General features: G+C 43.9%; 1 protein-coding gene across 5 annotated transcripts in view; it reads right to left on the bottom strand.

The window, feature by feature from the left end:
- LOC123795193 (uncharacterized) overlaps positions 1–14230 on the bottom strand; it is a 222184-nt gene that overhangs the window by 16213 nt on the left and 191741 nt on the right. For 4 of the 5 annotated variants that reach the window (XR_015726323.1, XR_006780391.2, XM_087866110.1 and 1 more), the window contains 2 exons: positions 3736–3881; positions 1126–1306 (listed from right to left, as the gene is read on the bottom strand). Coding sequence is in view for 2 of the 5 variants with exons in the window: in XM_087866110.1 (XP_087722236.1) it covers positions 3845–3881 (37 nt within the window). In the remaining 3 variants the exon portion in view is untranslated. Of the gene's footprint in view, positions 1–1125; positions 1307–3735; positions 3882–11097; positions 11402–14230 lie in introns of those variants that run through there. The other variant, XR_015726324.1, reaches the window with a different exon arrangement.

Below are 14230 nucleotides of genomic sequence, written 5' to 3'. Positions count from 1 at the left end.
AACTTTGCCATGGTCACGGCCACGGCCATCTAGAATCCCACCACAGTACGAAGGTGTTTGCCTGTGTAGGTTTTTAATACTGTGTCAGTGGCAAATTGCAGAAGTTCCCTGAAAGACCCAAAAGCCCATGAATGGGCCAGGGAGTTGAAAGTTGGGAAAAACACAAACTAAATAGTATTGATGGGGATTGAGCCAGATCATACTGGCACTCCCCAGAGAGGTGACCTCTTCTCTCCCTGAAGCTGCTGCGAGCTTCCTAGGAAAGAAAACTCAGATTTGGCGTTAAGGGAGAAAATATCCTGATCTTTTGGTTTTCTGTTATTTATTTAATTTTTTCTTTTGCTTTTAATAAACAGTTTCCTAAATAGCTGAATTTAAGAAGAAAATGAAAAATAAAATGAACAGAAATGTGAACTCCAAATTCCTTTGAAAACGCCCTTATAATTTTCCATGGAACAATTTTTTTTATACAGTTAAAGAAAAGCAAATTCATCACCTTTTCTGGCATCCTCAAACCATTTGGTTTCTAATTCCTAAAAAAGTTATTTAGCTGACTGAAGAGTAAGGTGGCTGCCTGATGAAATGCCCACCGGTTGCCTGGAGCTGGGGAAGCCCTCTGGGGAGGCTCAAGGGCAGCCCCAAGGGTATGGCTCTGAGTCCAGTTCCTGCTGGAAGCTCAAGTGCAAGATAAGCGAGGGCCTCTGGGGGAGACAGAGCGGCATCCATCTTGCCAATAGGCTGGTCAGCTTTCCTCAAAATGTTAAGCCTTCCTGCCAGGGTAATGCCCGGGCTTGTGCAGATGCAGGAAGCGGGGCAGAAAGCCGCTGCTCTTGTTTTGCCCGGAAGTTAATCGAAGTCTCAGGGGAGCACTTCATGTCCTGCGGAAGCAACACTCTCCAAATACGCTCCCGTTCTGGGAGCCAGGCTGCCACTGACCCCAGCTTTCCCAGCCACGACAGATTTTGGAAAAGGCCTTTGAGGAAAAGGCCATCACAAAGCCCATCCACTTTGCCTGGGCCAGAGAGCCGGGCAGGTGAAGGAGGCGGCCCGGGAAAGGGTTAAGCATTGAAACCCTGCCGGCATAAACTAGAAATGTGATGGCAGCGGACTCAGGGTTTCACTTACAGCTGTTCCTACGGAAGCAAGAGGCTCTCGAAGGCCAGCGTCACCGTTGTCGCTCTTCTCGGTGAAGCCCTCCTTTCTGCGATGTCCCCACGCAAGCAGCGGGGCGCATCTGCAGGCGGACCTCAGTCTCCCCGCCACCTGCCACCTGCGTCCGCGCGGAGGGGAGTCACAGCCAGCGGACCTGTGAAGCCGAAGAGCGCGCGGCTTCTGAGATGCTGTTCCTCCGCAACGAGGGGGTTCTTTATTTTTCATTATCTAAATGATATGCTCTTTAATATGCCGCACAAAACTAGAAAACTGCCCACAATAAGTGTATGTAGCCATTTCCTGTTTTGAATATAAAGAAAGAAGTATATGATTTTCATTCATAGAAATTTCTCACCTCTGCTTGTGTTGGACAAATACGCTTTGAAGAAGGGCAACATTATTAACTGTCTTAGGGGGGCTGTTTCTCTGCCTGGCCCTCCTGGTTTGACTGGGTTACTGGGCACCTTTCCTATCCTCAATGGCCAGGGGCGGGTGATCGGAAATCGCATGTCTGGTTTGCAAAGGCCAAGTGTTCTGGTGAGTGCTTTCTTGCTCTCAAGCTAGGGTGACCAACCATCATGCTTTTTCCTGGACTGAGAGTTGTCAGTGCTAAACCCAGGAAAGTCCCTGGATGAGTCGGTCCCCTTATTTCCATGCCGAGGGAAGCAGCGGAGGAAAGGATTTGCCCGTGTAGGCTCTGGAGCTCATCGCCTGGGTCGGGACCACTCTCCCCAACTGGACTTGCCGTGGAACTGTGGGCAAGTTACTTACCCTCCCTGCTCCTCAGTTTTCACACCTCAAAACTGGGAAAAAACACATCTACCTCTTAGGGACGTGGTGAAGCCAAAACGAAATAATTATGTAGAGGGCCCCTTGGTGTGCCATGCACATAGGAAGGGCTCATGAGTGCTGGCTAGTATTGTTGTAACAATTAGGATTTAAAGGTATAGTAGTGAGAAGAGCAAGCCTGCTGAAAAAACAGCAACTGATAAACCTGATGTCAGCCCCGTGATCAAGAAGTGGTCAGATAACACTCACGACAGCTTGAGAGGATGGGAAAGTGTTGAATTGTGTTCTTCCTTTTGGAAGTTGTGTATCAAAATGGATTTTACTTTGAAAACTTTGGGTGCCCTAGAGGGGCAAGTTTCCATTATCTGGAACATCCAGGCAGATGGATTTCTTGGATAGGGGAGGCGCACTCTGTCATGCTCGAGGCTCTGCAGACTTCCTAAGTGTCCTTGAAGGGGCGCCGGCTGCCAGAGGGGCTGGGGGTAGCCTGTGGTTTGTCGGCCCCTCCCGGGGCACAGTATCAGGCTGCAGACCCTTGGCAGATACTGTGGAAAATCTTCCCGCACCGGCACTGGGGCTCCAGACACATGTGTTTTAGATCAGTGTTAATAGAGTCTGCTTCTGAAGCCCTCACTTCCTGTCATTTGGTCTGCAAAATTTTTGCTGAGTCATTTGACCTCACGCCTCTTCTGAAACAGCAGTCACATGACCAGAGGAAACTGTTGTGGGCACACAGCTTGCCCAGGGGCACGTATTCTTGCAAACTTGATCCAACCAAGATGCACAGATCACATACTGCAGTGCCCCGCATTGAATTAGGGACCTGGAACTTACTGGGAGCAGTAGGGCCCAGCTTTGTCTGCAAAGCATGGGCCTTCTAGCGGAAAGGACAGGTCCATATCCAAGGATTACAAGCCAGACCTTTAAAAGTTATATAAACAAAAACAAACTATGTGGCTGGGTAGCACAGAATAACTCATTCTGTCTGGGGAGAATTGCAAAGGAAGGCACACGAAGCTAGGCTTTGGAGAAAAAGTAGAACATGCAGGACTTGGATGAGCTGAGACAGGGCAAGAACGTTCGGGCAGAGAGCATGTGCAAGCCAGAAAATGTGTGCAGGTTCTTGGCATCATGTTAGGCGCCCAGCATGCTGGACTGGACCACAGGAAGCACAAAGGGGGTTTGCCGGGAGAGCAGTGGGGCCGGCTCATGGAGGATGGAGTGAATGCATGACCACAGAGTCTGCACTTTCTTCCACGTGCAAGAGGAAAGGCTTTCGAGGCAGGGAGTGGCAGGATCACAACGAGGCCTCAGAAGAATGATTTGGTCAAGGAGGGAGTCAGTGGGCGGATATACGTAGGGGCAGGAAGATGGGAGACCACAGAAGTCTTAGTCACGCAACGCAAGTAAGAGTTGATGAGGTCTGAACTTTGGAAGGGACAGAGAGTATGGAAGGAAGGGAAGACACTAAATGAAACTTTGGGGGGCAGAAGGAGAGGATTTATCTCCATTTGTCTACATCCAACTCCACTGTGGGAACTGAGCCGGGAGAGGCAGCTGTGAACGGAAGAGTGGCAAAGATCATAGGTTGCAGGCTGAGGGGAAGGGGGTTGGTTAGCATAGAAAGGCGGATAGGTACCTCAGTGATAGCTTGTCTGTGCACGAGAGACACCAAGCACAACTGTTTCCTCATCTCCTCCAAAAAAGGCTCAAGTTAAGGTCTGGAGAGTGTGGAGGTATGAAGAAAGAATTTGCAAATGGGGAAAGAGAGGCCGAGAGCAGGACGTGATTTACCTTCAGGATGGTTTTGCTCTGAGCCTCGATCTGTGCGTCACTGCCTGGCCATGGGAAGAGACACCTCCTTCCATCCGCCTTACTGGAAACCACCTCAGTCCCTCCTTGGTCAGTGGTTTCCTCTTTGAACAGAAAAGTCAGCATCACTGTTACCAAAAAAGAAAAACATAAAGCGCTGGATATGAATTCACCGTTGGAAAGAGCTGTACAAAATTCCTTTGTTAATTTAAAATCGGCAGACCGAACATAACAGTGTAAGTGGGTTTGTGATTGTGTGAACTATCAAAATCAGCTCTCCTGAAGTGGCCCACGACAGAATGGCACTTCAAAGCAGCTTTGGCAGGAAAAAGGGCGATTGCAAGGTAATGGGGGCATCTGCGGTCACCCAAGACAGGAAGTGACTGAGAGTCTCTGAGTTCCCAGAGCCCCGTTCTGTCCTGGCTTCTGCTTCTCCCAAATCAACTGCCTTCTCTCTCTCTGCGGGCTGGCCTTCACCCCCTCAGCCAGCCCACCCCTCAGCACCTCAATGGCCTGTGCACAGGTCACAGAGAAAGCCAGTTCTCGTATCTTTATCTTAATTCCAATTTCCCAGGGACCTTGTTCTGCCTTGGTGAGTCGTCTATGCCGCCCCAGCAGAGCGGCTGAAAGGTGTGCCCCGCTGTGGACAGAGCAGGGGCAGTTCTCAGGTAAGAGTGGCATGCGCTGGAGTCCCTTTAAAAATCATGGCAGGATAATAACTCCAATCTGGTCTGAGTGTGTGGCAGGCTATTTGAGATGCAGCGACCAGGACCGTGTGAATGAAGATGAAGAACTTCTAGCACACAAACACTGAGAAAAGTCGCCAGCCAGAATTGTAGACTCGTCTGATGCGATTAAATTATCTAGTAAAGTGGTCAGCCGGGCAAACGTTGACCAGCCTTGGGCAGCCTCGAAACTGAGGAAGAGTCAACCAGGCATTTCTGCTCTGTGAACACACAGGAGCGGCCACTTCTGAAACCTCTTCAACCATGAGCTGTGGCCGCTTTGTGTCTATCTCGTCACTTCCCTTCTCCGAAGTCCTATGTATTCCTATTTCGTCATCTTAAGCTTTTTGGTGAGAGCGTCAAGGCCCCTAGCATCCCATCGCACCGCACTCCATTCTGTGCCATTCCCTTTCATTCTTGTGGCTTATCTCACGTCCTAGCCAACCTCGGTGGCTTCACGTCCCGGCGGGCTGTAGAGCACATTCCTGCGTCTCCCCCCTGAAGAGTCTGATTCTGGGCCGAAGGAGTCTGTGTGTGTATTTTATTTATTTATTTATTTATTTATTTATTTATTTATTTATTTATTTGGGGGGAGGGGCAAGGAGAGGGACAGAAGGAGGGGAGAGGAGCAGAGGGAGAGGGAGAATCTCAAGCATTCTCCATGCCCAGCAGGGAGCCAACGTGGGGGCTCAATATCATGACCCTGAGATCATGACCTAAGCCGAAACCAAGGGTCAGCTGCTTAACTGACTGTGCCACCCAGGTGTCCCTGTATATTTTTTTAAAAAGCTTTATTGAGGTATAATTGACATACAAGCTATTCGTATTTAAATGTACATTTTGACAAGTTTTAACATATGTATATGCCTGTGAAACTGTCACCAAAATCAAGGTAGTGAACATATCCATCACCTCCCAAACCTTCCTCATGCCCCTTTGTCGCCCCTCCTTCCTGCCCTTCCCTTCTTGCCCGCTCCCCCACCCCCTGCCCTTCCATTTCCAGGCAACATGCAGTTGTAAGAAATAATACAAGAGATCCTGTGTATTCTCTACCCAGTGTCCCCCCAGTGGTGGCATTTTAAAAAACCATAGTACAGTATCACAGCCAGGTGATGTAGCCAAGATATGGAATCATCCCACTTCCACAAAGATCTCTTTCATTGCCCTTTAATAGCCATACCATGTTCCTCCTCTCAACCCGTCTCTGACCGCTGGCGATCAGGAATCTCTCATTTCTATAATTCTGTCATTTCAAGAATGTCACATATATGGAATTGCACACTGTATAATCTCTTGAGATTGGCTTTTTTTACACACCATTTGCTGGAGATTCATACAAGTGTATTAATAGTTCATTTCTTTTTACTGCTGAGTAGTATTCCATGTTATGGATAGACCATGGTTTGTTTAGCCACTCGCCCTGGGTCTTTTCACCTTTACTGAAGTATAACTGACGAGAAAAATCATAAAATATCCAGAGTGTACACCGTGATGATTTGATATGCATGCACATTGTAAAGAATTCCTTGAGTTAATTTCACACATCTATCACCTCACATACTTACCTGTTTTTGTTTTGTTTTGGTGAGAACATTTAAGTTCTACTCTCAACAAATTTCAGTCGTAAAATACAATGTTACCACCTAAACACACCATGTTATACATTAGATCCTCTGATAGTCTGGACCCTTTGAAACCAGCCTTTCCTTATTTCTCTCCCCCTATGCCCTGTTAGCCACTTTACTCTCTGTTTCTATGAGTTTGACCTTCCTTTAGATTTCCCATTTAAGTGATACCATGCATATTTGTTTTTCACTATCTGATTTATTTCGCTTAGCGCAATGCCCTCAAGGTCCATCCATGTTTTTCACAAATGAAAACTTTCTTGTGGTTGAATAATATTCCACTGTGTATGTGTACCACATTTTCTTTATCAATTCATCTGTTGACAGACTTGTCATTTTCCTATCTTTTGTAAATAATGCCGTGGTGAATTATGGGAGTATGGATATTTTTTCAAGATCCTGTTTTCATTTTTTTTTTGTATATATACCCAGAAGAGGGATGGCTAGATCATATGGTTCTATTTTTAATTCTATTTTTAATTTTTTGAGGAGACTTCATGCTGTTATACTGTTTCCACAGTGGCTGTACCAATTTATGTCCCTACCAACAATGCACGAGGGTTCCCTTTTCTCCACATCCTCACCAACACTTGTTATCTCTTGTCTTTTTGTTGCAAGTCATTCTGACAGGTATGAGGTGATACCTCATTGTGGTTTTGATTTGCATTTCCCTGATGATTAGTGATAGTTCCTTTTTCAAGCACTGGTTGGCCATTTGTATGTCTCCTTTGGATAGCCACTCACTCTTTGAAGGACATCTGGGGTAGTTACAACTTTTGGTTATTAAAAATAAAGCTGCTATAAATATTTGTATACAGGTTTTGTGTCAACGTAACTTTTCATTTCTCTGGGATATGCACCCAGGAGTGCAATTGCTGGGTCATATGGTAGTTGCATGTTTGATTTTAAAGATTTATTTATTTGTTTGAGAGAGAGAGAGAGAGAGAGAAAGAGAGAAAGAGAGCGTGCACGCATGCGCACATGAGTAGGGGGAGGGACAGGGGGAGAGGAAACCTCAAGCAGACTCCCTGCTGGATGTGAAGGCTGATGGGGAGCTTGATCCCATGCCTGAGATCACACCCTGAGCCAAAACAAAGAGTCGGTTGGAGGCTCAACACCTCTGCACGTTTAATTTTATAAAAACTCCCATACCGTTTCCCAGATGCTGCACTATTTTACATTCCCACCAGCAATGTGTGATCCAGTTTTACCAAATCCTTGCCAGTATCCGGTGTTGTCATTATTTCTTACTTTAGCCATTCTGATAGGGGTATACTGATATCTCACTGTTGTTTTAATTTGCATTTCTCTAAGGGCAATTATGTTGAATAGCTTTCAGATGTACTTACTTTCCATCTATAGATTCTTCAGGAAATTCATATCTTTGGCTGTCTTCTATTTTCACTGTTCATTTTTTTTTTAATTGTTGAGCTTTCTGAGCTTTATATATTCTAAATGGTAGTCCCAATCTTTTGTTTCATATATGGTTTGTAAATATTTTCCTCCAGTCCATAGCTTGGCTTTTCATCCTCTTACTTGGGTCTTTGACAGAGCAAATTAATTTTGATAAAGTCCAATTTATCAGTCTTTTATAGGTTAAACTTCTGGTGTTAAAGCTAAGGACTCCTTGTCCTTGTCTAGCTTTAAAACCTGAAAAATTCTATTTTTTTCCCCTAAAAAATTTAGTCTTATCTTTTGCATTTAAGTTTGTGATCTATTTTGAGTTAATTTTTGTGTAAGGTTTAAAGTACAAATCAAAGTTTATTTAAAAAATTGTTTTTGCCTCTGTGTATACAGTTGCTTCAGCAACATTTGTTGAAAATATAACCTTTCCCTCCGTTGAATTGCTTTTGCACCGTTGTCAAAGATCAGTTGGGCACATTGTGTGAATCTATTTCTTGGTTCTCCGTTCTGTTTGATTGCTCTATGGGTCTATCCCTCTGCCAAAAACCACACTGTTTTGATTACTTTCAATGTATAGTAAGTCTAATATTGGGCAAAGTGATTTCTCCCACTTTATTGTCTTTCAGGGATGTTTTAGCTATTCTAGAGTCTTTGCCTTTCCTCATAAATTTTAGAATAAGTTTGTATATATCTACAAAAACCTTGCTGAGATTTGATAGAAATTACATTAAACCTACTTCAACATAGTAAGGGTCAAATATGAAAAATCCACAGCTAACATCATACTCTATGGTGAAAAACTGAGAGTTTTTCCCTTAAGATCAGTTGCAAGGCAAGGATGTTTAGTCTCGCCACTTTTATTCAACATAGTACTGGAAGTCCTAGCCACAGCAGTCAGACAACAAAAAGAAATAAAAGGCACCCAAATTACTAAGGAAGAAGTAAATCTTTCACTATTTGCAGATGACATGATACTGTATATAGAAAACCCGAAAGGCTCCACAAAAAACTACTGGAACTGATCAATGAATTCAATAAGGTCCTAGGACACAACATCGATATACAGAAATCTGTTGCATTTCTATACACTAATAATGAAGTGGCAGAATGAGAAAATAAGAAAACAACCCAATTTTCAATTGCATCAAAAATAATAAAATACCTGGGAATAAACTTAGCCAAGGAGGTGAAAGACCAGTACTCTGAAAACTATAAAACATTAATGAAAGAAATTGAACACAATACAAACACATGGAAAGACATTCCGTGCTCATGGATTAAAAGAACAAATATTGTTCAAATGTCTATACAAAGCAAATCTACATATTTAATGCAATCTCTATCAAAATACCAACAGCATTTTTCACAGAATTAGAACAAATAATCCTAAGATTTGTGTGGAACAGAAGACCCCAAATAACCAAAGAAGTCTTGAAAAAGAAGAAAAAACTAGAGTATTATAATCCCAGATTTCAATACATACTATAAAGCTGTAGTAATCAAAATAGTAGGGTACTGACATAGAAATAGACACATAGGTCAATGGAACAGAATAGAGAGTCCAGAAATATACCCACGAGTACATGGGAAATTAATCTTTGACAAAGGAAGCAAGAATATGCAGTGGGAAAAAGACAGTCTCTTCAACAAATGGTATTGGGAAAACTGCACAGCTACATGAGAAAGAATGAAACTACACCACTTTCTTACATCAGACACAAAAGCAAACTCAAAGTAGATTACAGACTTAAATGTGAGACCCGAAACCATAAAAATTCTGGAAGAGGGCACAAGCAATAATTTCTCTGACATCGGCCATAGCAACTTTTTTTTTTTTTTTTTTTTAGATATGTCTCCTGAAGCAAGGGAAACAAAAGCAAAAATAAACTATTGGGATGACATCAAAATAAAAACCTCCTGTACAACAAAGGAAACAATCAACAAAACTAAAAGACAATGCACTGAATGGAAGAAGATACTTGCAAATGACATATCTTAGTCATTTAGGGGTTAGTATCCAAAATTTATAAAGAACTTCTATAATTCAACACCAAAAAAACCAAATAACCCAATTATAAAATGGGCAAAAGACATGAGCAGACATTTCTCCAAAGAAGACATCCAGATGGCCAACAGACACATGAAAAGATGCTCAACAGCACTCACCATCAGGGAAATGCAAATCAAGCCACAGTGAGATATCACCTCACACCTGTCAGAGTGGCTAAAGTAAAAACACAAGAAGCAACAAGTGTTGGCGAGGATGTAGAGAAGAAAGGTACCCTCTTTCACTGTTGGTGGGAGTGGTGCAGCCACTGTGGAAGACAGTATGGCGAGTCCTCAAAAAATTAAAATTAGGGGGGGTGCCTGGGTGGCTCAGTCATTGGGCATCTGCCTTCGGCTCAGGGCATGATCCCAGGGTTCTGGGATCGAGCCCTGCCTCAGGCTCCCTGCTCTGCTGGGAGCCTGCCTCTTCCTCTCCCACTCCCCCTACTTGTGTTCCCTCTCTCGCTGCCTCTCTCTCTCTCTCTCTGTCAAATAAATAAATAAATAAATAAATAAAATCTTTAAAAAAAATTAGGACTACCCTCTGATTCAGTAATTCCATTACTGGGTATTTACCCAAAGAAAACAAAAACACTAATTCAAAGGGATACATGCACCCCTATGTTTATTGCAGCATTATTTACAATAGCCAAGATATGGAAGCAACCCAAGTATCTACAGATGAATGCATACAGAAGAGGTGGTATACACACACACACACACACACACACACACACACACACACACACACTGGAATATTACTCAACCATAAAAAGAATGAAATCTTGCCATTTGCAACAATATGGATGGATCTAGAGAGTATAATGCTAAGTGAAATAAGTCAGTCAAGGACAAATACCATATGATTTCACTCATGTGGAATTTAAGAAACAAAACAAATGAACAAAGAAAAAAAGAGACAAACTAAAAAACAGACTCTTAACTATAGAAAACAAACTGGTAGTTACCAGAGGGGAGGTGGGGGGGATGAGTGAAATAGGTGAAGGGGATTAAGAGTACACTTAACACAGTGAGCACTGAGTACTGTATAGAATTGCTGAGTCACTATATTGTACACCTGAAGCTAATATAGAGAATTAAAATTAAAAAGAAATTACATTAAACCTATAGATCAATTTGGAGAGAAGTGACATCTTTTACTATGCTGAGCCTTCTAACTCATGAACAGGATATGTCTTTCCATTTATTTAGGTTTTCCTTAATCTCCTACATTAATGTTTTGCAATGTTCAGCGTACATACACTATACATTGTTTTGCTAAGTGCATATGTAAGTATTTCATTTTCTTTAAAGTGATTATAAATGATACTGTGGTTTTAATTTTGGTGTCCATAGAAATGTGATTGTTTTGTGTTTATCTCGTATCCTGCCTTCCTGAACTCGCTTATAAATTGTAAGAGGTATTTTTTATTTTTTTGTAGATTCCTTGGGATTTTCTGTGTAGATAATCATATCATCTGAAAATAAAGACAGCTTTATTTCTTCCTTTCCAACCCATATGCTTTTAAGTTCTTTTTTCTTACCTTAGTGCTGTGGTTATAAATTCCATATTATGTTAATGAAGAGTGAGGAGAACAGATACCCTTCCTGTTTCCACTGTTAGAAAGAATTCAGTCTTCACTAGTAAGTATGATGTGGGCTCTAGGTTTTTCACAGATGCTCCATATTAAGCTGGGGCAGTTCCATTCTGTTCCTAGTTTGATGTGAGTTTTTATTAGGAATGGTTGTTGAATTTTGTCAAATGCTTTTTCTGCATCCGTGGAGTTGATCATATGCTTTTTCTTTTGGAATCTGTTAATATGAAGAATTACTTTGATTGGTATTATTACAGCATTATAGTTTTATTATATTAAACCATCCTGCAGAGCTGTGCTGGACTCCATTTGGTCATAGTCAATTTTTAAAAATATGTAGTTGGTTTTGATTTGTTAAATTTTGGTTAAGAGTTTTTGCATCTGTGTGACTGCAGAAGACCATCTTGTACCAGGTAGCAGAGGTTCGGGAGGCACTTAGACTCAGGGTTAGCAAGACTGCCCCTCCGGTCAGAACTGTGCAAAGATAAAATGGCCTTCTTTGAAGGGTAACCATGTCCTGTCCTGGGGGCTATTCAAACTCTGGCTTAATGACCACTTGATGGGAATGTTGTAGAGGAAATTCAGAGGCCAACTGGTGGGAGTGTGACTGGACAGCCTTACAATTCCATTCCAGCCAGAAAGCATGTGATTTCATGAACTCCATTGCCCTGATTCCCAGCGCTCCAGCATTTCCTGTCTGCAGTCGGGAGGCGGGCTGGGCTTGCCCACCACCTGTGGTCTAGCACCCCTTGCAGGGGTTGCTGCGGAGCGGTGGGGCTGCCAGCCGCCCGCTACCCGCTACCCGGGCAAGCAAGATGCCCCGGGGCCTGCGTAGAGTCTTTGACCCTTGAGATAAGCCTCTGCTCTGGGCCTCTTGTGCCAGATACCGCTACTCCTCTCCAAACCCCAACCCCAGCGGGCTCTTTATTTCCGTGACCCTGGGGTCACTGTGGCTTGAGTCTTGCAAGGCTGGAACAGAACATGCTGGAGCAGGACAGACTGTTTTGTAAGAGTTTCTCAGTCTGTCCAAGTTTGTACTTCCTTTAAAAGACTTTCCAGTTGTTTTTTACCCCTCTTCTTTTCACTAACTTGAAAACAGCAAATCATATTTTGCCAAGAGAGAAAAAAATCCCTCATGCAGAGGCTTTCTTCTGAACTCATCCCTTAGTAAACACTATTTCTGAGTGGGCTTCCAAGCTGGCCCAGCACTGATCTACCAGTATCACTCACAGCACTGGAGAAAGTGGATTTGGAACTTGCAGCCTTGATTTGAAGACTACTCTGTCTCTGCTTCTGTTGTAGTCCCTGCTGGGGTGTGTGTGTGTGGGGGGGGGAGTTTGGGTTTTGTTAGAGAGGGAGAAGTGGGGAGGGGCAGAGGGAGATGGAGAGAGAGAATCTTAAGCAGGATCCACACCCAGCAGGGAGTCCGACACAGGGCTCGATCTCACAACCCTGAGATCATGATCTGAGCTGAAATCAAGACCCAGACGCTTAACTGACTGAGCCACCCAGGCACCCCTGTGTATTTCAGACCAGGAGGTGAGAGATGTTTGTGGTGTGTGTGTGTGTGTGTGTGTGTGTGTGTGTGTGTGTAGTCAAGGGCACATCAATTGTTTTGCCAGGTGGTGAAATAGAACATCAACTGTCATGACAAAAAGGGGCTTGTGGAATGGCAGACTCCTGTCTCATCATGTTGAATAAATTCAAATCCAAACTCTTTAATGTGATATGAAATATACTCATGGAGATCCAGCTTTCTCTCTGCTTCTTCTCCTGCTCACACTCCTATCCTTTCCTCAATAATCTGCCAAGTCACTTGAAATTCCTTCCTTAAGCACTGCTGCTTACATGTCTCCAGGGATTCTGGTTAGAAGAAGTAGGTACCATGGGACGGATTTCTCGTTACCTATTAGTACTCATCTTAGCAGGAATTGCTTTATCACGTGTTCTAGCAGAGAACCTAGATTCTAGAGTGGAGATAGAATGGGACCTAACACAGGCAAATTGGGTGCTGAGAGGAGGTGAAACAAAGGACCTGATGTGGGCAGAGTCTAGAGGAGGAAGCAGGACAGTGAGGGGCCGAAAGGGCAGCTCTAAGGATCAAATGCAAGTGTGAACATGGCAGCAAACGTGTGCGTTTTATGCCTTATCCCATGCAAGGGCATTTCCAGGTGAGTACTTGGATTACCCTCCCAGAGCCCCAAGGGCAACACGGCAAAGTCTTCTCCAAGGGCTGCATACTACAGATAAAGCAAAAGAACCACAGAGGTAAAAGCTGCTGGTCTCCAGGTATGGCTCATTTCCAGGATCCCTGCAGAGGCTTTGGAATGGGAGGAAGGACACGTGCTTGGAGGCGGATGACTTGCCTCTAGGCCCCGTTCTGCATGTACCAGCTGAGAGATCCCGGGCTGGCCTCCATTTCGCCATCTGTCAAATGACATCAGGCACCTGCGTCTTCCTGCTGGGTGAGCTCACACACTCCTGTTGCATCAACTACTGTTAATATGCCAATGTCCCCAAATCCCACTGACCAAGCCAGTCCCCCCCTGAGCTCCTCCTGAGACCTGAATCCAATCTTCCCCAAACATCTCCATTTGGGATTCACAGGCCCCTAGAGCTTAGCGTGCCCCATTGACCCGCTCACCTTTCTTTCCAAACCTGCTCCTCCTCCTGGTTGCATTGAGGTAAATGACACTGTCGTTCACCCGTGGGCCCAAAAGGAAAGCTAGATGTTTTCCCTAGCCTCTCCTTTACCTCCCACATTCAGTAACAAACTCTCTAAAGGCCTCTTAAATGTCTCTTGAATCCAATCCTGCTCTCCGTTGTCATTGCCACCGCTCTGGACTGAAATCACACCATCTCTCTCCAGGACCAATGCGGTGACCTCCTGTCTCACCCTTCAGTCTGGTGTCCCTCCTGCGTGATTGCTTTTTCTAAACTGCAAAGCACTTGTGCCTCTCTTACTTAACACCCTTAGTGATTACCTATTTATTTCCAATGGGGTAAGAATCTAAACTCCTTAACATGTCCTAGTTCCCCTCTTGACTCATTTCCTGTCCCTCTTCCCTCCCCCCCTTTATGC

The sequence above is a fragment of the Ursus americanus genome, chromosome 12 (genome assembly GCF_024610735.1).
Source record: "Ursus americanus isolate L20-20 chromosome 12, mUrsAme1.1.p, whole genome shotgun sequence".
Lineage (NCBI taxonomy): Eukaryota > Metazoa > Chordata > Mammalia > Carnivora > Ursidae > Ursus > Ursus americanus.
Note: the sequence above shows the minus strand (reverse complement) of the source record. Positions and strands in the feature narration are given on the sequence as shown.